The sequence below is a fragment of the Balaenoptera ricei genome, chromosome 15, assembly GCF_028023285.1.
Source record: "Balaenoptera ricei isolate mBalRic1 chromosome 15, mBalRic1.hap2, whole genome shotgun sequence".
Lineage (NCBI taxonomy): Eukaryota > Metazoa > Chordata > Mammalia > Artiodactyla > Balaenopteridae > Balaenoptera > Balaenoptera ricei.
The window spans coordinates 60562634-60583118 of record NC_082653.1 but is presented as its reverse complement, the minus strand read 5'-3'; the positions used below and the strand labels follow the sequence as shown (position 1 = coordinate 60583118).

The 20485-nt window shown below is 46.7% G+C and overlaps 1 protein-coding gene across 5 annotated transcripts in view; it reads right to left on the bottom strand.

Moving 5' to 3' along the window:
* SNX29 (sorting nexin 29) overlaps positions 1-19030 on the bottom strand; it is a 557678-nt gene extending 538648 nt beyond the window's left edge. For 4 of the 5 annotated variants that reach the window (XR_009497586.1, XR_009497587.1, XM_059896907.1 and 1 more), the window contains exons 1-2: positions 18952-19030; positions 443-507 (exon numbers count right to left, since the gene is read on the bottom strand). Coding sequence is in view for 3 of the 5 variants with exons in the window: in XM_059896907.1 (XP_059752890.1) it covers positions 443-507; positions 18952-18958 (72 nt within the window). In the remaining 2 variants the exon portion in view is untranslated. Of the gene's footprint in view, positions 1-442; positions 508-8268; positions 8290-18951 lie in introns of those variants that run through there. The other variant, XM_059896908.1, reaches the window with a different exon arrangement.
* Between the last annotated feature and the right edge of the window lie 1455 nt (positions 19031-20485).

The window sequence follows — 20485 nt, the reverse complement described above, 5'->3', positions numbered from 1 at the left end:
AAAAGCCAGGCATCAGAAACAGCATCAGCCAAACCAAGCAGAGCCCACCCGCGGGATCCACACGAGCCTGAGCACGGCCTCACTTCTGTTCTTGTGCTCACGGGGTCCTAACTCCAACCACGACTGCAGCACCCTTAGGAGTTGCCCTAAAACACAACTGCTTGGAAATGAGGCTCTGAAACCCACTCAATGCCCTTCTCAAGGGGACATCTGTGAAGGATGGGGCCGGGTCCTCCAGGGGGTCTCCAGGAAGTCAGGACACAGGAGCTCCTTTGTCCCTACCACTGATCACTATCATTTGCTGGGAAAAACGATTAGCGTCACCGTTCCCAGATACAAAGCGGGAGGAAGTCTGTGTAGATAGAAGGGCAGAAATGACTTCTTCATTGATCATCTGACACTATGACCTGACCACAAAGTCAAACGTGAGCTTTCTTCTTACCTGTTTCACTGCATCCAGCAGTCGCTCCAGCAGAAATTGTCTTTTCATGTCATTGTTCTGTGATCCTAAAATGCAATGAGGCTTAATTAGTTTTGTTTGACATTCGCTTTCTATTAAGACTCTCTGACATGCAGTGTACGGCTGTGCCCAACTAGCATCAGCCTTCTCTTTAGTAAAATCAATAACAAGACCAGGTATCAATAATCTACATCATTACAATGAAGTTTGACCACTTTCCTGTTACTGCAACCCAGGAAAGCAGCTAAACTAGTGTTCCCCAAATTTGGATGATGTTACTGGAATGGTCTAACTCAGTGTTTCTCGACCTTGGTGTCACTGACATTTGGACCAGATAATTCTCTGTGGCTGCCCTGTGAATTGTTAAGATGTCTGTCAGCATCCCTGGCCTCTACCCACTAGACACCATTAGCGTGCACACACACAGACACAGACACACACACACACACCCTAGCTGTGGCAACAAAAATGTCTCCAGATACTGCCAAATGTCCTCTGGGGAACACAATTGCCCCCAGTTGAGAACCAATAGTCTAACTAAAAATGTAAGTTTCCTAGTATGGCCGGCACTGCTTGTTGGCTGACCTCACCATCATCTCCAACATCATTTTTCCATGAAAAACCTAATTACTCCTGTTCTCAGCCTCTCTTGTAAGGCTGCCCGTAAGAAGTTCTAGCTAATGACATGTAAGCAGAGAGCACTGGGAGGGATCTGGGGAAATTATGCCATCCTTATAAAAGAACAGATGTTAACGGCTTCGCTCCTTCTTCCATCCTTCGTGCCTTAATCGTAAACACATCGGGTGGAGCCAGAGCAGCATCTTGCTACCTTGAGGCAACAAGCCTGCAGCGAAGGCCAAGAGAATCACAGAGACACCAGCCCCGATGTCATTTTGCTGCTGAACCAAAGCTAGAAATCTCATACCTTTCACACAACAAACAGTTCCATTCGTTCAAGCATTGTACATTGATTGGGCTGTTACTTACAGCCAAAAGCATTCTCAACTGATACACATGGTATACACCAAACTCCCATTTAAGAGGGTGTGGGGCAAGGACACTTCAAAGCCCCAGGCAGACCACTGTCAGAACCACATCTGATGCTCCACAAGAGACCCAGTGACTCCAATCAACAGAGACACAGCTACATATTATGATGCACCAGACACAGAACACAGTTGTTTCAAAGGAGACCCAAATTTAGAGTTTGTACAAGGGCAGATGCTCCACACTGCAGGCCTTGAATTGCCACTGAGCTGCTTCTCTCTTGGGCAACTCAGCCGGGGCTTCACCAGGGAGTACCAGCAGGGCATCACCTTAGAGATGGTCAGTGATTCATGTAAGTCATGCCAGGGCCACCCGCTTGCTAACAACTGTGACCGTATGGTGAGCACTTCCTGCATGCCAGGCACAAAACTGAGTCCTCTGAATGCACTGTGCCCTGTAATTTTCACGACCACCCTACCAGCCAGGTATTAGGATCCCTGAATTGCAGATGGGGAAACTGAAGCTCAGAGAAGACAAGCAATTACATGCATTGACCCACTCGGTAATTATTTACCTTCTACTGTGTGCCAGGCAATGTTCTAAGTGCTGGGGACACAGGGGTTAAATGGTATAAAAGAACCGTCTTCTCATGGAGTGAAAATTCTCTCAGGAAGAAACAAATAGCTCCTAAGTAAACTAATAAAGATGATGTTAGAGAGTCATACTAGAAAGAAAAACTAAATGGGGTGATGACAGAGAGGAAGCAAGAGGGCCACGTCAGCCGGGGCAGTCAGGGAAGGCCTCTCTGCACACGTAATATCTGAGCTGAGCCCTTTATAACAAGGAGGAGCAGCCGTGGAAAGATATGGAAGACCAGCATTCCAGGCACAGCAAACGGCCAGGGAAGAGAGGAGAGAACAGCTTGGCTTCTGGTCTTCCAGGACCCAAAGGAAGCCTCTTAGGACTTGAGCAAAAAGCAGAAAAGGGGAAGCAAAGACAGACAGGCAGGGGCCAGTAACAAAGGTCTTGTGGGCCATGATAATGGGTTTAGGTTTTGTTCTGTATTTGAATACTAATAGTTGGAACCACTGGACATCCCTGGTGGTGCAGTGGTTAAGAATCCGCCTGCCAATGCAGGGTACACGGGTTCGAGCCCTGGTCCGGGAAGATCTCACATGCCGCGGAGCAATTAAGCCCGTGCGCTACAACTACTGAGCCTGCGCTCTAGAGCTGCAAGCCACAACTACTGAGCCCGCGTGCCACAGCCACAACTACTGAAGCCTGCACACCTAGAGTCCGTGTTCTGCAACAAGAGAAGCCACCGCAATGAGAAGCCCGCGCACCGCAACGAAGAGTAGCCCCCACTCACCACAACTAGAGAAAAGCCTGCTCGCAGCAATGAAGACCCAATGCAGCCAAAAATTAATTAATTAGTTAGTTAATTAATTTTTTTAAAAAACACTTAAGAAAAAAATAGGTGGAATGGTGACCCCGACTGGAGATCGTGCCCCTCAAGGGTTGTTAGGACTACCACACGGGCTCCTGCCTCACCCCAGGCCCGGAGGTCAAACCAGTCAGTAGACTCTCCATGGACACACAGGAATACAGCTGACTTCCCAAACTCTGCCACTGTTATTTTTTCTGGAAGAGGTCTTGAGAAAGGATAGCTCACGCATCCTTCCCACCAGACCAGAGGCCATCTTGAAGCGTCACTCAGGACGGCTAGAGACCCCGCCGACCCTAGGCCCTCAACATCGCTCTTGACACCTGTGTCTATCAAATCATCCTGCTCTCCGTTTAGCAGAAGGTCCAGTTTCAGCTCTTCTCTAACACCACAACTGGGAAGTCAGGCTTGCTTTCTTCCTTTTTCCAAGTACTGTACCCAACAACTCTACCTGCCCTTGGGCAATGCCAACTGGAAACTCGACAAGGTTTTCCCCCCTGAAGTGCTTTTGCTATTCTTTCTGATCATGAAAGTAATGCATGTGATAGAACTATCATATAACCCAGCATTTCTGGGTATATACACAAAAGAATTGAAAACAGGGTCTTGAAGAGATATTTGTATGCTTATGTTCACAGCAGCATTATTCTCAGTAGCTAAAGTGTGGAAGCAACCCAAGTGTATACTGACAGATGAATGGATAAGCAAAATATGTATGCATATACATACAATAGATATTATTCAGCCTTAAAAAGGAAGGAAACTCTGCAATATGCTACAACACAGATGAGCCTTAAGGACTTTATGCTAAGTGAAACACACCAGACACAGAGAGATAAATACCACATGATTCCACTTATATGAGGTACTAACTAAGAGCAATCAAAATCATAGAGAAAGAAAGTATAATGGTGGCTGTCAGGGGGAGGGGAGGGGAGAGAATGGGGGTTAGGGTTTAATAGCTACACATCTGCAGTTTAACAGGATGAAAAGAGTCGTGGAGATGGATGGTGGGGACGCTGCCCAGCAGTGTGAAGGTATTTAACACCACCAAACTGTACGCTTAAAAATGGTTAAGGGCTTCCCTGGTGGCGCAGTGGTTGAGAATCCGCCTGCCAATGCAGGGGACACGGGTTCGAGCCCTGCTCTGGGAAGATCCCACATGCCGCGGAGCAACTAGGCCCGTGAGCCACAACTACTGAGCCTGCGCGTCTGGAGCCTGTGCTCCGCAACAAGAGAGGCCGCTATAGTGAGAGGCCCGCGCACCGCGATGAAGAGTGGCCCCCGCTTGCCGCAACTAGAGAAAGCCCTCGCACAGAAACGAAGACCCAACACAGTCAAAAATAAATTAATTAATTAATTTTTTTTAAAAATGGTTCAGATGGCAAACTCTGTTATGTGTATTTTACCACAATTAAAAAAAAAAGTACTTCATGTGAAAAAATACAATAATAACAAATCGGGGGGAAATATACAAAGAAAATAAAAATCTCCATCATCTCACTCCTGATAATTGTTAGCGCAGTAACGCTCAAGCTTTCACGTGCACACGCATCTCCAGGCAGGCTCTAATTCAGAAGGGCTGGGTGGGGCCTGGGGTTCTGTCTCTCTCACAAGGTCCCAGGTGACGCTGATGCTGCTGGTGCCTGACCCACCGTGAAGAGCAAGGATACAGCACCTACCCCTAATGATACGCATGATGATCCCAGATCTCTGCGACAGAACTCGTTCCACTGCTTTCTCTAGAAAGGTCAGCAGCCTCCTCTGCCTCACCCTGCAAAGCCCCTCCACCGTGGGAAGAAAGCCTGTTCTCTAGAGAGAAACAGCCTGAGGTTGTGCAGGTCTCAGCCCACCACACACCCACCCTCGCTGACGCGATCTCTCCCCAGACAAGAAGTGCACTTGAAAAAGACAGTCCTGACCCCTGAAAAGCCACCTGTGGCCATCCCAGGCCTGAACGGGGATGAAGAGAAGGGGGTCTCGTAGGGCAGAGGGAGCACGGGCGGCCTTGGGAGCATTCACTGACGGCAGGAGGTGCCCAGGAGGCCCATGGCCATGAGGAACAGTGGAAGGAGCGCTAGTGGGAAGTCACAAGGCATCAGGAGTTCTCATCCCGGCCGGGCTGCTTGCTGGTCACGTGACTCGGACAGTCACTTCCCTTCTCCGGGCACTGGTTTCTGCATGAGATCACCCCCTCCTAGCTCTGCAGTCTGCGAGTGTGGGGTGTCTGCGGAGACAGGCAGGCAGAGCAATCGATGCTACCGGGCTCTTTCCTACCTTCTCCCAGGGACCAAGAGGAGAATACAGGACCCCTCCCAGGGCAAGAAGAATCTTCCAGCCTCAACGGCTGCAACCACCCAAGAGGAGCAGGGAGCCAGTGCCCGCCTACTGAGCCTCAACTGTGGGCTAAGCCATTAACTGACTGGCATCTAATCCTTGACAAAGAAGGAAAGGTGGCTCCACTCAACAGAGCACTGGGGCTGAGAGGAAAAGACCTTCACCCATGGAAGTGCTGAAGAAAGGATTCAATTTCAAGTCCGCTGCCTCGGCCATCTGTGAAATCTTGCTCACCCTCAACCCCTGTAACAAACCTGCAATGACAGCCCCACTGCCAGTTCAGGAATGATTTCTCTATGAAACCCCAGCCTTTCGGCTTCCTTCCTTCTGTAAGGGTAGCCCTGAGTCAACACTATCAACCAGATGAGCCAGAATAGGCTTCTTTTTTTTTTTTTTTTTTTAATTGGAGTATAGTTGATTTACAATATTGTGTTCGTTTCAGATATAAAGCAAAGTGATTCACAGAACAGGCTTCCATCAAAATGAAAATAGAAAACAGAAAGGCACCCCAGGGAATACACCCAGGGTCCACAAACCTGTCAGAGAAATGCAGTGATCTCCTGAGGCTCTAACTTAGAAATCACCTGCGTTTGAAAATCAGTCACCTGGTTCAGGTGCATCGCTGTTGTCTTTCACGTTTAGGATCCTTAAGATCCTACACTAATTTTTCCCACAAATCTCCAGCCTTCAGTGACCTCCTGGGGAGAGAGAGCAGGGATTCAGAGTAGGACAGGGCAGGTTCAAATCCTACAACATCAGCTATGTGACCAAGGACAAGTTACTTAACCCCTCTGCACCTCCTACAGCTTTTTTTTTTTTTTTTTTTTTTTTGCTGCATTGGGTCTTTGTTGCTTTGCGTGGGCTTTCTCTAGTTGCGGCGCGCAGGCTTCTCATTGCGGCAGCTTCTCTTGTTGCAGAGCACGGGGCTCTCAGCGCGTGGGCTTCAGTAGTTGTGGCTCGCGGGCCCTAGAATGCAGGCTCAGTAGTTGTGGCGCGCAGGCTTAGTTGCTCTGCGGAATGTGGGATCAAACCTGTGTCCCCTGCATTGGCAGATGGATTCTTAACCAATGCACCACCAGGGAAGTCCCCTCTTACAGCTATTAATGAGTGAATGGATACCATGCACCTAGAACAGTGCCTGGTATACACCAAACACTTTATACATATTAACTATTATTGCTGTTGTTGTGGGCAATCCTATACCTCTGGCTCTAACAAGTACTTTCATCAGGCTTCCTTCTCTCCAGAGCACAGGCAAAGCAATCCAATCCTGGCCTCTGTGTTCACTGCCCTGGGGGACTGTAAAGGTGAAAAAGCTTCTCTGCCATGTGGGGAGGGGAAAACCAGCAAGATGCCCCCAAGGCACTCTACATATATCCCTTCTCCAATCCCTGCCACAACCCAGGAGGTCAAGGTAATCCTGGTGCCCGTCCACAGAGGAGTTAGGTCACTTGGGCAAGTCTGCACACACACACACACAACGGTATTTCCCTGCCTCTCTACGCAGTGGCAGAGGGAAAGTCATTTCTCTGCCCGAAGGCCAATCCTTGCAATGCACTCAGCGGGCATAACGGAGAAAAGAAAAAGACGGTAAGGTTCTTTGGGTGCCCACTGCAGGCCAGGAATTCTGCCCGAGGTCAGGCAGCAAAGCAGCGCTGAGACCCTGATCTGCCTGGCCTCTTCCACACCACACTGCTGGCCTGCTGGGGGCCAGGGAAGCCTGACTGAAAAAGCGGGAACTTGAACTGTGCTTAAAAAAACAGGAAGAGCTAGAATACAGAATAGGTAAACCCGTAAAGATAGAAGGCTACTGCTTAATAGGTACAGGGTGTCCTCTGGGGGTGGTGAGAGTGCTTTGTAACTAGACAGACACGGTGGTTGCAAGTTACAAATGTACTAAATTGCCACTGAACTGTTCACTTTTAAATGGCTAATTGTTTATATAATTGTTAAATTTCTAACTTAACAGTTCATTGTTCTAATTGTATTAAAAGTATACATGGTTTCACGTTATCTGAAATCCACCTCCGTAAGAAAATACTTTATGGAAAGGACTGCAACAGGTAGATGAGAGCACATTCCAAGCCGAAGAAGCCACCATGGCAGGAGTCCCCTAGGGGTGGGACAAGACTTCCCATAGGGCCCAGACCCCACACTGAAACACAGGAGAGAAAAGCCAAGCTCACTCCTCTCTCACGTTTCTGATTACACCGAGGGGAGTGTCTGTCTGAGGCCAGTAAGTCCTTACCTTCTGCATCAGGCAGGCCCCTAACAGGAAACAGCAGGCACTCTCAAATAAGGAGGCTTCAAGGAGGTTTACTTATAAGGGGCCCTACAGAGAAGTGGTGGCGAGAAGCGATTCTCAACCAGGATTTCAACCACCCTCCAAAACAGGGCATTTGGCAATGTCTAGAGACATTTTTGGCACAACTAGGGGACTGCTCCTGGCATCTACTACAGTGTACAGGACAGCCGCACACAACAATCATCCAGCCCGAATGTCAATAGTGCCACAATTGGGAAATTCTGCCCTAACTTAAGTTTGATTGTCCCATTTCACAGACGATGAAACTGAGGCTCCAAGAAGCTAAAAAACTTAAACCTCTACTTGTGCTCTGAACCCCATCTCCTCTCACCTGCTCAAGGACATACTCCAGCAACGGTCCCTCTTTTTCCAACATCGTCAATTCTTTCTTCTCATCTGTGCAATTCCTACAGCATACGGGGATGTCATAATACCTCCCCCCAGTTTAATAAAAGCCGTGCCTTGCTCCCACGTGCCGCTCCAGCCTCCACCTCATTTCTCTGCTGCCCTGTCCAGCACAGCTCTTCCTTCACGAGAGCGGCCAGGCCCTCTGTGAGGGCCACTCCTTCCACAGTGGCTGTTCCCAGCTCTGGCCAAAGGCCCTTTTGTTCCCATCTCCTCCTGCACTGAATTATCTACACAGGGGCCATAACATCTGGAACACAACAAATGACTTACTGACATATAACAAACACATGATACAGTCAATGATATTATATGATTTGTTCAACGCACCCTGCAAAACTGCGATTAACACGGCATTTTTATGGAGCCCTGTGAGCATGTGGAGCGTTGTCTCAGATGATTTGTGTTTCTGGTTCCCCTCCTCACAGAAGGAACTCAACAACTGTTGGATCAAGACTCCGGGGTTCGGTTCTGTAGTCCCTCAAGCGGCTGCTTTAAATGGAGAGGACCAGAATGGCCTCGTGCATGCAATGCACATCGCATGAGTGAAGCACTAGTTTTGTCTGCATTAGCACATGAACAGATAAAATGGACAATCATTCACCCCCAAAGTCAGGGCACTGGGTCGCAGTATTGTGGGGTAAAGTGGCACAGCTGCAGGAGGACAAAAGGACAGACTTTCCTTCACCACACAATGGAAAGAGGCAGACTCTGCTTGGAGGCAGATGGGCTCGGGCCATCCAAGTGGCCTTGTGATGCCTGAGAACAAAGACTGGGTCAACAGTGGACTCATAAATGGGCAAAGAATTCCCTCTAGAGCAGAGGTCGGCAAATATTTTCTGTAAAGAGCAAAATGGTAAATATTTTTGGCTTTTCAAGCCAGATGGTCCCTGTCACAGCTACTCAATCAGAGTGCAAAAGCAGCCAGAGACAATAGCAAGAATGGGTATGGCTGGGTTCCAATAAAGCTTTATTTACAAAACAGGTGGCCAGCCCAGTTTGCCAATCCTTGCTGCAGAAAAAAAAAAGAAAAACTGCAGTGTGCAAATACTTTGAAGAGAAAGTGTATCTTCCCTCATGGTTGGAGAAATGCAAATTATAAACTTACCAAATCAACCACCACATATTACCACTGTATAACTACTAAATTCACCAAGAAACATTTAAACTGAAATTCCTCATTGCTGGCAAAGCTCCAGGGAAACACAATGGTCAGAATGGCCATCATCAAAAAGTCTACAAATAACAAATGCTGGAGAGGGTGTGGAGAAAAGGGAACTCTCCTACACTGTTGGTGGGAACGTAAATTGATGCAGCCACTATGGAGAACAGTATGGAGGGTCCTTAAAAAACTAAAAATGGAGTTGCTATATGATCCAGCAAGCCCACTCCTAGGCACGTATTGGGAGAAAACTCTAATTCGAAAAGATACATGCCCCCCTATGTTCACAGTAGCACTATTTACAATAGCCAAGACATGCAAGCAGCCTAAATGTCCATCGACAGATGAATGGATAAAGAAGATGTGGTACATATACACAATGGAATATTACTCAGCCATAAAGAAGAATGAAATATTGGCATTTGCAGCAACATGGATAAATTTAGAGATGATCATACTAAGTGAAATAAATCAGACAGAGAAAGACAAATATCATGTTATCACTTATATGTGGAATCTAAAAAAAAAATGATACAAATGAACTTATTTACAAAACAGAACCAGACTCACAGACATAGAAAACAAACTTATGGTTACCAAAGGGGAAAGAGGGGGAGGGATAAATTAGACGTTTGGAATTAACATATATACACTACTACATATAAAGTAGATAACAAGGACCTACTGTATAGCACAGGGAACTATATTCAATATCTTATAATAACCTATGATGAAAAAGAATCTTAAAAAGAATACATATATATGTATAACAGAATAATTTTGCTGTACATCTGAAACACAACATTGTAAATCAACTATACTTCAATTTTTTTAAAAAATGAAATTCCCCATTGCTCGTAAAGCTCCAGGGATACAGGAATGCACCACTGGTAATGAGTACCAGTGCAGAGTCCTGGAAAGCAACGAGCAGGGAATACCAAAAACTACAAGAACATCAAAGCACCTTCCTGACTCCTGGGAAACTAAGCTATGGAGGAATGGGCCAGGGTGGGGGGGTTGGGATTATGAGAAAAGTAATAAGTAACTTCCTTACCAGTCTCTCTGTCTTCTAGGTACCGAGTAAGGCATTGTACATTCATCACTCACTTTCACTTCCATTTTCTGATGAGGGAATTAAGAGTCGGAGTTCAACAACTTGCTCAGGTTCTTCAAATGGGAGTTAAATCCAGGATTGCCTGAGTGCAAGTGTTTTTCCACTGCAACATGATGCCTGCCTAAACATGGTTTCAGGGGTGCAGATTTTTCCCACAGTGTTCTAGAACAGGGGTCAGCAACCTACAGCCCCCAAACTGCAGGTCTTCTAAATAAAGTTTTATTGGAACACAGCCACGTGCTTTCACTTGCGTATTGCCCGTGCTGCTTTTATACAACAGGGATGAGTAGTTGGGTTGGAGACCAGATGGCCCACAAAGCAGAAAATATTTACTATCTGGCCCTTTACAGAAAATGTTTGCCAATTCCATCCTAGAACATCATAAATGGAATTTACTTTCTTTTCCTACAATGGGAGAAAGGTTAAATAACTGCAGCATGTCAATTTAGTGGAATGTTACGCAGCATTTTTAAATAATTGTGAAGAGAAGGAACATGGGTAAATGCTATAATAAGTGAAGACACTAATTCAAATGTAGACTCAATGCAATTAGGTAAAATGCATATGCTTTGAACATAGACAGAAGTGGAATACCTAAAAATCTAAATATTTAATATGTTAGAAAGGTATATTTATAGGTATATTGTTTTCACAATAGTCTTTAATGTCATTTGGGGGTTTTGCTTTTTTTTTTTAAGGTGGAGGAGGAAACAGCAGATTCCAAACTATGCAGACACAGGCAAGGAGAAGCGGGGTGCCAGTGGGCAAGTTCCCCCCTCGTGGGAAGCCGGGGAGCACAGGCCTCTGAGGGCTTCTGGATGGGTGAGCACAAGTCAGGGCTGGGAAAGGGCCCTCACTCTCCCTGGCGGCCTCAGGCTGCTCCTCCCACAGCCTTTCCCACCTCAGCAAAAGGCATCCTCACTTGTCCAGCTGCTCAGGAGTCACCCTCGCCTCCCTCGGGTCTCTGCTGAGACATCACCTTCCCTGCGAGGTCTTCCTTGACCCCCCCCCACCAAATGACAAGACCCCTCCCTCCCCCTTCAGTTCCTCCTCCATCCAGACAACAAGCGGGACACACGCCACCCTTGGGCTCTGGACTGGGCATATGATCCAAGCATGGGCAGCCAGAGCCACGGTGATGCGTTGGTTCCAGGATGGCTGCGAGGCCAGCCAGACCACTATGAGTCAGCGCCAGGACTTCTGCCGGAGCAACTGGAAAAGGCCTGCCCGCTTGGGTGTTGCTACATTGTAGGATGTGACCCAAGAGCTGCTAGGGGCCGTCTTGCCTCCATGGAGGGGAGGCTGCCTGAGGGTGAAGCCAACAGAGAGGAAAGTATTGAGAGTTGCGAGCCGGACAGAAAGGTGGTCCTGATGACTCTCTAAGCACCAGCTGAGGCTGAAGCCAGGCTATCCCTAGACCTTTCCAGCACAAGATGCTTTAAACTCCCATTGTGTTGGAATCAGCTTCCACCACATGCAACTGAAAAGAGTCCTGGGGAATTCCCTGGCGGTCCAGTGGTTAGGACTCGGTGCTTTCACTGCTGGGGCCCGGGTTTGATCCCTGGTCGGGAAACTAAGGTCCCACAAGCTGCGTGGCGCGGCCGGGTGTGTGGGAGGAAGAGTCCTGGTTAACATACCTATTACTCTAACATTTTGGGTACATTCTGTCAATTCCCTTCAACAAACACCGACAGTACAGCCCTCTGCTAAGTGACAGAAGATGCGCCAAATTGTCATCCAACAAATGACTGCTGGATGTTGAACCCTGAATTTCTGGCCAGGCTCTGCTGCTACCACTGCCTCACTCTCACTGGTAGCATTTTTTGCGTTGCGTCTTCGTTGCTTCGCGCGCGAGGGCTTTCTCTAGTTGCGGCGAGCGGGGGCTACTCGTCATTGCTGTGTGCAGGCTTCTCACTGCGGTGGCTTCTCTTGTTGCGGAGCACGGGCTCTAGGCACGCGGGCTTCAGTAGCTGTGGTGCACAGGCTTAGTTGCTCCGCGGCATGTGGGATCTTCCCGGATCAGGGATCGAACCTGTGTCCCCTGTATTGGCAGGCAGATTCTTAACCACCGCACCACCAGGGAAGCCCCTCACTGGTAGCGTTTTAAACAAGTGCAATTGCTTTGGCGGAAAGAGCAATCAAGAACCATCAACACTTTCATGTTAACACTACTTCAGGGAAATCATCCTAAAGACATCATCAAAAGGAAGAAAAACTACCTTGAACAAAAATGTTCACTGCATCATTATGTATAATAGGAACAAAAAGGAAAAAAGGGGGGGGGGGATAAGTTTCCACAAGTAAAGTCAGTAATTTAAAAGTTATGCCATATGTATAATGATGGATTACTGATGGATTATGAAGTCCATAAAAGTGATCAATAGGAAGACCATGTAGCAATATGATAAAGTTTTATCCAGAAATGTTAAGGGTAAAAGCAAAATGTGAATTTATATGATAGTGATAAAATTACTTCAGCCTATGTCAACATTTCTCAAGCTTTTTCTCATTCTCTGTCAGGATCCTTTTTAGACATTTTTTCCTTAATCACCCCCGCCATGAAATTTTAATACCACAGATGTATCGTACATCATGCATATCTGTGCTTTAGACACAAGAATAGATGTTTCTCCCCCACAGGGGTGATATCACCCCGTTGAGAATGCATGGCCTGTGTGCAGGCAAGACGGTAGCAGGACGGGAGGTGCTTTATCCGGGATTATGTTCACATTGCCAGAATTCAGAGAATTTAGTTCCAAAACTTAAGACCTCTGAGCATTTGACTTCCTGTTGGTCACCCAGGCAGAGCCATGCAACCGGGAAGCGGGAGAGTGGAGATCAGTGGGACTGAGGCCATTGCCACTTGCTCACAAGAGAGGCAGGCAGTCAAATGTTTGCTGACAGTGGAACAGCTTCTTCTTACAATCTGCCATAACAGATCAGCCCAGTGCCTTCACTGGGGGGGAAAAAAGGTGATATCATCACTTTTTCTGCTTTGAATGACCACAGCTATTCTTTTTTCCGTTCACTCATTTCAGCTGATTCTTTTTTTAACCATTTTCTAAATTGAAGTATAGTTAATTTACAGTGTTGTGTTTCAGGTGTACAGCAAAGTGATTTGGCATATATATATATATATATTCTTTTTCAGATTCTTTTCCATTATAGGTTACTATAAGATATTGAATATACTTCCCTGTGCTATGCAGTAGGTCCTTGTTGTTTACCTGTTTTATATATAGTAGTGTGTATGTTATTCCCAAACTCCTAATTTATCTCCCCCTCCACCATCAGCTGATCCTTTATTCCAAATACAAGCCACTGCTGGAGATGACACAGTCAATGCCAAAGAGAAAATCATGACCTTCAACATTCCAGAAAAATAAGAAAAAAGCTGCCAAAATGAACCTAAACATCAGACAAGACACAGCAGTAAATTACCCACTAAGCCCCCAACTCTGGTGTTTCAGGCCCTTAGAGCTTGTTTGCTTCACTCATTATTTGACCTCTCTGGGTCTGGCTTTCCCCAGGCCTTGAAATGGGGGTTTCAGGGTCTTTCTAACTTAAGAAGGATTCGTGACAGAGTAATTACTGATGGAAATGAGCATCAAGTAGCTTCAACTATAAAGTCTTACCAAAGACAGTGTTTGAGAATCATAATGACTTTCTGACCCTACAAGTTCTACTTTCCCCAGTAAGAGCAAAAGCATTATCTGAAAATCAGAATTCCTTAGCTAGTAGAGGCTGATAATCAAGTATTCCTACCTACTGGATTCTTTAAAGAGTAACAAGTAAATCATCACACTATCACACTGGAACAACCATCCACATCCGGCAGGTATCCACCCTCCTAGCAATTTGTTTACTTCTACACACATACATGAATCCATAAACATTGTTTTATGTGCATGTTTTGATGTGCATCAAGGTATATATTTTAAATATAATTCTGTACCTTGCTTCTTTTTAGAGAATATTAATGTTGAGATATAGCCACAGTGATGTGTATAAATCTAATTTATTCCTTTTAACATCTTTGAGGTTTTCCATCATGTGACCATACCACATATATTTGTCCACTCCCCTATTAACGGTCATCTTAGTTGTTCCTGGCCCCGTGATGCCCATTTATCTTGTGCATGCATTACCTAACCATTCCACTTCCTGGTGATTTGCACTTAATGTATTTGGCCTTGTACCCATCTGACCTCTGCCTCCACTCCAATATTTTCAGCTGCAAGACACAACAGACTCTAATTGCCAATTTATAGGCTACGCGAGAAACTGAGAAACATGTCAAACTACACCAAAAGGATTCCATCAGCAAAATCCCACAAAGAAACCTAACAGGATAAACTGTTACCTTCAAAAAAATGGCAAGGGGGCAAAAAAAACGGGAGAGATGAAAGGGGAACCCATAGTTTAAAAAAAGACTTTGTGCTTCAAAGGATACCGTCAAGAAAGTGAAAAACAACCCACAGAACAGGAGAAAATTTTTTGCAAAGATATCTGATAAGGAACTTGTAGCCAGAAATTATATAGCATTCTTACAGCTCAACAATAAAAACAACCCAATTAAAAAAAAAAAAATGGACAAAGAATCTGAACAGACATTTCTCCAGAGAAAATATACAAATGGCCAACAAGCACATGAAAAAATGCTCAATATCATTACTCACTAGGGAAATGCAAATCAAAGCCACAAAGAGATACCACTTTACACTCACTAGAATGGTTATTATCAAAAAGACTATTGGTGAGGGCAGGAAGAAACCAGAACCTTTTTACAGTGCTGTAAATGATGCAGGAATGGAAAATGGTGCAGCTGCTTTGGAAAACAGTCTGACAGTTCCTCAAATACACTCGGCAATTCTGCTCTTAGATATCTGTCCAAGAGAAATGAAAACATATTATCCACACAAAAATTTGCACGTGAATGTTCACAGCAGCATTATTCATAATAGCCAAAAGGTGGAAACAAGTCCATGTTTGTCAAATGATGAATGGATAAACAAAATGTGGCATAGCCATACAACAGAATGTTATTCAGTCACAAAAAGGAATAAAGTACAGATACATGCTACAACATGATGAATCTTAAAAACATGATACTTAGTGAAAAGAGACACAAAAGGTCACATATTGTATGATTTGATTTATATGAAATATCCAGAATAGGCAAATCCATAGAGAGAGAAAGTAGATTAGTGGTTGCCTGGCGCTAAAGGAACAGAAAATGAAGAAGAGCTATTAATGGGTGTGAAGTTTCTTTTCTGGAGTAATGAAAATGTTCTAAAATTTATTATGGTGATGTTTGCACAATTCTGTAAATATGTTAAACATTAAAAAAAAAAGAGAGAAAGAGACCTAAAAAAATTAAAAGACAAACCAATTTGCATTGTTTAAACCATATTTAGACCCTGACTTTTAAAAATACACTATAGGGAATTCCCTGGCAGTCCAGCGGTTAGGACTCAGAGCTTTCACTGCCGGGGCCTGGGTTCAATCCCTGGTCGGGGAACTAAGATCGGGCAAGCCACGCGGCATGGCCAAAAAAAAAATACACTATAAAATAAAATTATAAGGCAATCATGGAAATTTAACATTGAATATCTGATATTAATGAATTACTGCTCATTTCCTATAGGTATGATAATGGAATTGAGTTATTTTTTTTAAAAAGGGGTCCCTATATCTTAGAGAGAAATATTTTTTTAAAAATTTACAGATGAAATGATATAGGACTTCCCTGGTGGCGCACTGGTTAAGAATCCACCTGCCAATGCAGGGGACATGGGTTCAATCCCTGGTCTGGGAAGATCCCACATGCTGTGGAGCAACTAAGCCCGTGCACCACAAGTACTGAGCCTGTGATCTAGGGCCTGCAAGCCACAACTACTGAGCCCGCGCACCACAACTACTGAAGTCCGCGTGCTGCAACTACTGACCCGTGTGCTGCAACTACTGAAGCCTGCGGGCCTAGAGCCCGTGCTCCACAAGAGAAGCCACCGCAATGAGAAGCCCGCGCACCGCAGCGAAAAGTAGCTCCCGCTCGCTGCAACTAAAGCCCGCGCACAGCAACGAAGACCCAACGCAGCCAAAAAAAAAAAAAAGAACAAGAAGAAATGATAGGATTTGCTGGGTGTCTAGGATTTGCTTCAAAATAAACTGGGGAGAGAGGTAGGAAGTAGACAGGTATGTGGGTGAAGTGTCATGAGTTGGTAATTGTTCATTAGACTATTCTCTCCACTTTTTTTTGCTTGAAATTTTCTTTAAAAAAAATACGCAAAAGAGAGTAAATATTTCCATGCCACATTATTTTATGTGCCAATTATTAATCCCATAGGTGGAAAATACCTTGGACTTCCCCTTCCAATCCTCAGCAACCACTTTTTCTGCCTCAATTACAATCTTTCCAAAAGAAGGCTTTCATCCTTCATGGTTTTTCCTTAAAAAGCCATGTGTTGGTTTCCTTCTGTAATTTGTTTAACCTTAGACCTAATGGGGTTTTTTAACTGAATTTTAAAACTTCCTTAGTTTTGACAGTAAGTTGCTCCTTAAAGTATACATTGGTCAGTTTCCCTTGGCTTGTCAATTTCACTTGCTCCCAATGAAGACAGTAGAGAGAATGGTCCAGAACTGTGAGCTCAAGGCAGAGACTCCATGGTCACATTAAAAAGAAGTTTCTCGGGCTTCCCTGGTGGCACAGTGGTTGACAATCTGCCTGCTACTGCAGGGGACACGGGTTTGAGCCCTCATCTGGGAAGATCCCACATGCCACGGAGCAACTAGGCCCATGAGCCACAACTACTGAGCCTGCGCGTCTGGAGCCTGTGCTCCGCAACAAGAGAGGCCACGATAGTGAGAGGCCCGCGCACCGTGATGAAGAGTGGCCCCCGCTTGCCGCAACTAGAGGAAGCCCTCTCACAGAAACGAAGACCCAACACAGAGAAAGGAAGGAAGGAAGGAAGGAAGGAAGGAAGGAAGGAAGGAAGGAAGAAGAAAGAAAGAAAGAAAGAAAGAAAGAAAGAAAGAAAGAAAGAAAGAAAGAAAGAAAGAAAGAAAAAAAAAGAAAAGCTTCTCAGGGCGTTCTTAGCCCCAGCCCTTGTCCCAGAGCTGGGCCAGAAAACAACCCCACCTGAACCCCACAGGGATCCTTACAGAAACAATGGCAGCTCTCAAGTTCCTGACTACACACCATGTAAGGGGCACAGTACCATTCGCTTTACCTGAGTAACATTAGTCATTGCAACAAGCCTAGGATACAGGTACTATTATTTATCCTCATTTTGCTGAGACTTCCAGAACGGCAGAGCAACTTGCTCTAAATCACACAGGTTTATGTGGCAGAGCAGGTATTTGAACCCAAGCTGTCTGCCCACAAGGTGTGCACTTATTTCAGGCTGTACTACCTCCTGGGTGGAAACCAGCTCATCGCATCTTTGTTGTGGTATCACTAATGTTCAAGGACCAGAAACTCTAGTGAGGCCAAAAATCATCTGACAACAGAAGCTGGACTATCTCCCAGGAAAACCCCCCTCCCCAGTTCCCCCATTAGGACCATCAATTTCACAAACCTTGCTCATAAATAGCAAAACAAAAGGCACCTAAGTTATGTAAAATGATCCACAGAATTAACTTAAAAGTTAAAGATGAAGAGAGACACATGGCCTTCACCTTGCCCCGCCTCGACCTCCAGACATGCCTGAGTCCAAGGCCAGGGCCAGCTGGGCTGGTTGCAAGGATTCTGTAGAGGCTATTCCACAGTGAGGGGAAAACAGGCAGAAGGAGGGTAGGCGGGTCCTCCTAAGTAAATCCAGATCCCAGTCAGGGCAGCTGCGAGGCTTCCCTGAGTCACTCCCATCTCTACATACTACACCCAGGAATGACTTAGCACCAAAACACCAACGGATCTCATGAGTGGAAAGAGCTGAGAACACGCGTCCAAGTCTAGGGACTAAACTTCAGAAACACTGAAGGCAAGCTGTCCACACATACCTCAAGCCTCCCACCAAAACCACCCGGCTCCCCAGTGGGAGGGACAGGGTCGGACTGGGAAGGGCAGAGGTCCCCAAATGAGCTCAGCATTGGACAAGAGGGGAAGGGCTACTGGGCAGGACTAGGGAGACCTCAAATGAGCTAGGAAAAGAAATGGAAGGAGCTGGAGTATGAAAAAATAACCAAAATACAAGAAGCAGAACCAGAGAGGGAAAATGAGGAGAACCAAGCGTCCTCTGGAACCGACAGCTAGCGGGGGACACAAGGCTCAGGAGGCAGCAAACTAAGAATGAGGCACTCTTTGCCTGAGTGTAGATCGGAGTGACTGGGGACAGGGGCCTGGGTGGTGGGAATGACTGGGGAGCAGGGGGACCCGCAACTGGAACTGGGACTCAGGGAGTCTAGGAGTTAGGAGGGACTGAGACACAGGAGGTCTGAGAACTGGGGGTCGGTAACTGGACTGGGAGGGACTGGGCGATCTGGGGGACAGGTGTCCAGGAGCCGGTTGTAAGTGATGGACAGGAGTCAAGGGACTAGGAGTGCCTGGACCCGGGACGCCAGAAAAGTGCAGGTGACCAGAAGCTAGGAACTGGGAGTACATGGGGGTCAGGAAACTGGGAGCGATGGGACGGGGTCCGCGAGCGAGCGGGACGCAGGGACTCGGGGGCCGGAGTGTGCAGCTGGTGCGGCGGGAGCCGGGGCGGCTGGGGCGGGTGACAGCGGCCAGGCCGCCACTCACCGCTCATGGTGCCGCTCCCCGGGCCGGTGCCTGCCGTGCCGCCGCCACTGCCGCTGCAGCCCTCCAGACAGGCCAGGAGACGGCACGCCCCGCCCCGCCTGCCGCCCCGCCCCGGAAGTAGAACCCAGCCGGCGCGGCCCCGCCCCCCGCCCCGGAACGTAAACACCCGCGCCGGGCGGTAGAGTTGGGGTGATGCTCGCGGCGCCGAGTCTGCTGGACGCCCGAGGCAGACCGGAGACCCCCGCAGCGACGCCTCGCGATCAGCAAGGCGGGGACCGGACGGGACGCCTCCCCGCCATCCTGGGCTCACACCTCTGTCGGGGAGCCAGACGGGACGGTGGCCACGAGAAACGAGACAACGCGGTTCCAGAGAGCGCTAGAAGCGGAACGGGGAAATTTAAAAAGAGGAATGGGCCAAAGCGTGGGGACAGGGGAGGTGGGCTGTCCCGGGGGGCCACTCTCTGGAGACGACTTTAGAGACCTGGATGGTAAGAGGGAGACGGCCCGGGAAGATCGACGGGAAGGGTGTTCCAGAAGGAGGGGTTGACTGGAGTGAAAGGGTGAGGGAGAAGAGGTGTGAGAGAGGAGATTGAAGAGGTGGGTGGAGGGCCCTGCAGGCCATGGTGAATGGGTTGGACTTTCCTGCCTAACTCTAAGGAGATAAGGGAATGCGAAATCATTACAAGAATTTAAGGAGGGGAGTGACGCAATGTGAATTAGGTTTTAAGGTGATTCCTCTTCCTGGGTTGAGAATGAATTGTAGTGGGGCAGGGTGGAGAAGGGGCAGCTGGTTAGGGGGCCACTGCAATTGTCTGGCAAGAGATACTAGTGCCTGGGGCTAGGGTGGTGGCAGTGGTGTGAACGTAGATGGGTCGTGTTTGAAAGAAGGTCAGGTTACTGCCCCATTTTACAGATAAGGGAAAGGGGACTCAGAAAGGTTAAAGGAGTGTTTTCCCAACTTGTTTTGCCCACAACCCAGAGTAAAAGAAAATGCATTTTACACCACAACCCAGTACACAAATACATATATTTAAGAAGCTGTTTAACAAAACAATTCTGTAGGTAATGTATTCTCTTCGACTTTTCTTTTTTTCAATGCTGACTGAGACGATTGATCCACTCCTAAGTCTTGATCCACAAAACACTGAATTGAGGCCCCCACGGGGAAATGGAGCCAGAATTCCAGCCGAGTTCTGTGTGACCCACATCCCCTTGGTCTTCCTATTACATTGCCTCTCAACACATACTCTCTGGCCCCTGGGAATTTACCTTTTGGATTCAGCAGAGATCGAGAGATCTTTGGAGAAGGATGCTCTGCAGCATTATTTATAATAGAGAAAAAGTGAAAAGCACCAAAACCGGGTTACAGAAGAATAGCTAAGCAAATCATGGCCCACCTCACAAAGAATCTCGTAGTTGAAAGTGCTAATTATAAAGGTTATGGAAATGCAAGGAAAAGCCAGTGATAACAGAATAAGTTTAAAAAAAGCCCCATTCAGGGAATTCCCCCGTGGTCCAGTGGTTAAGCCTACAT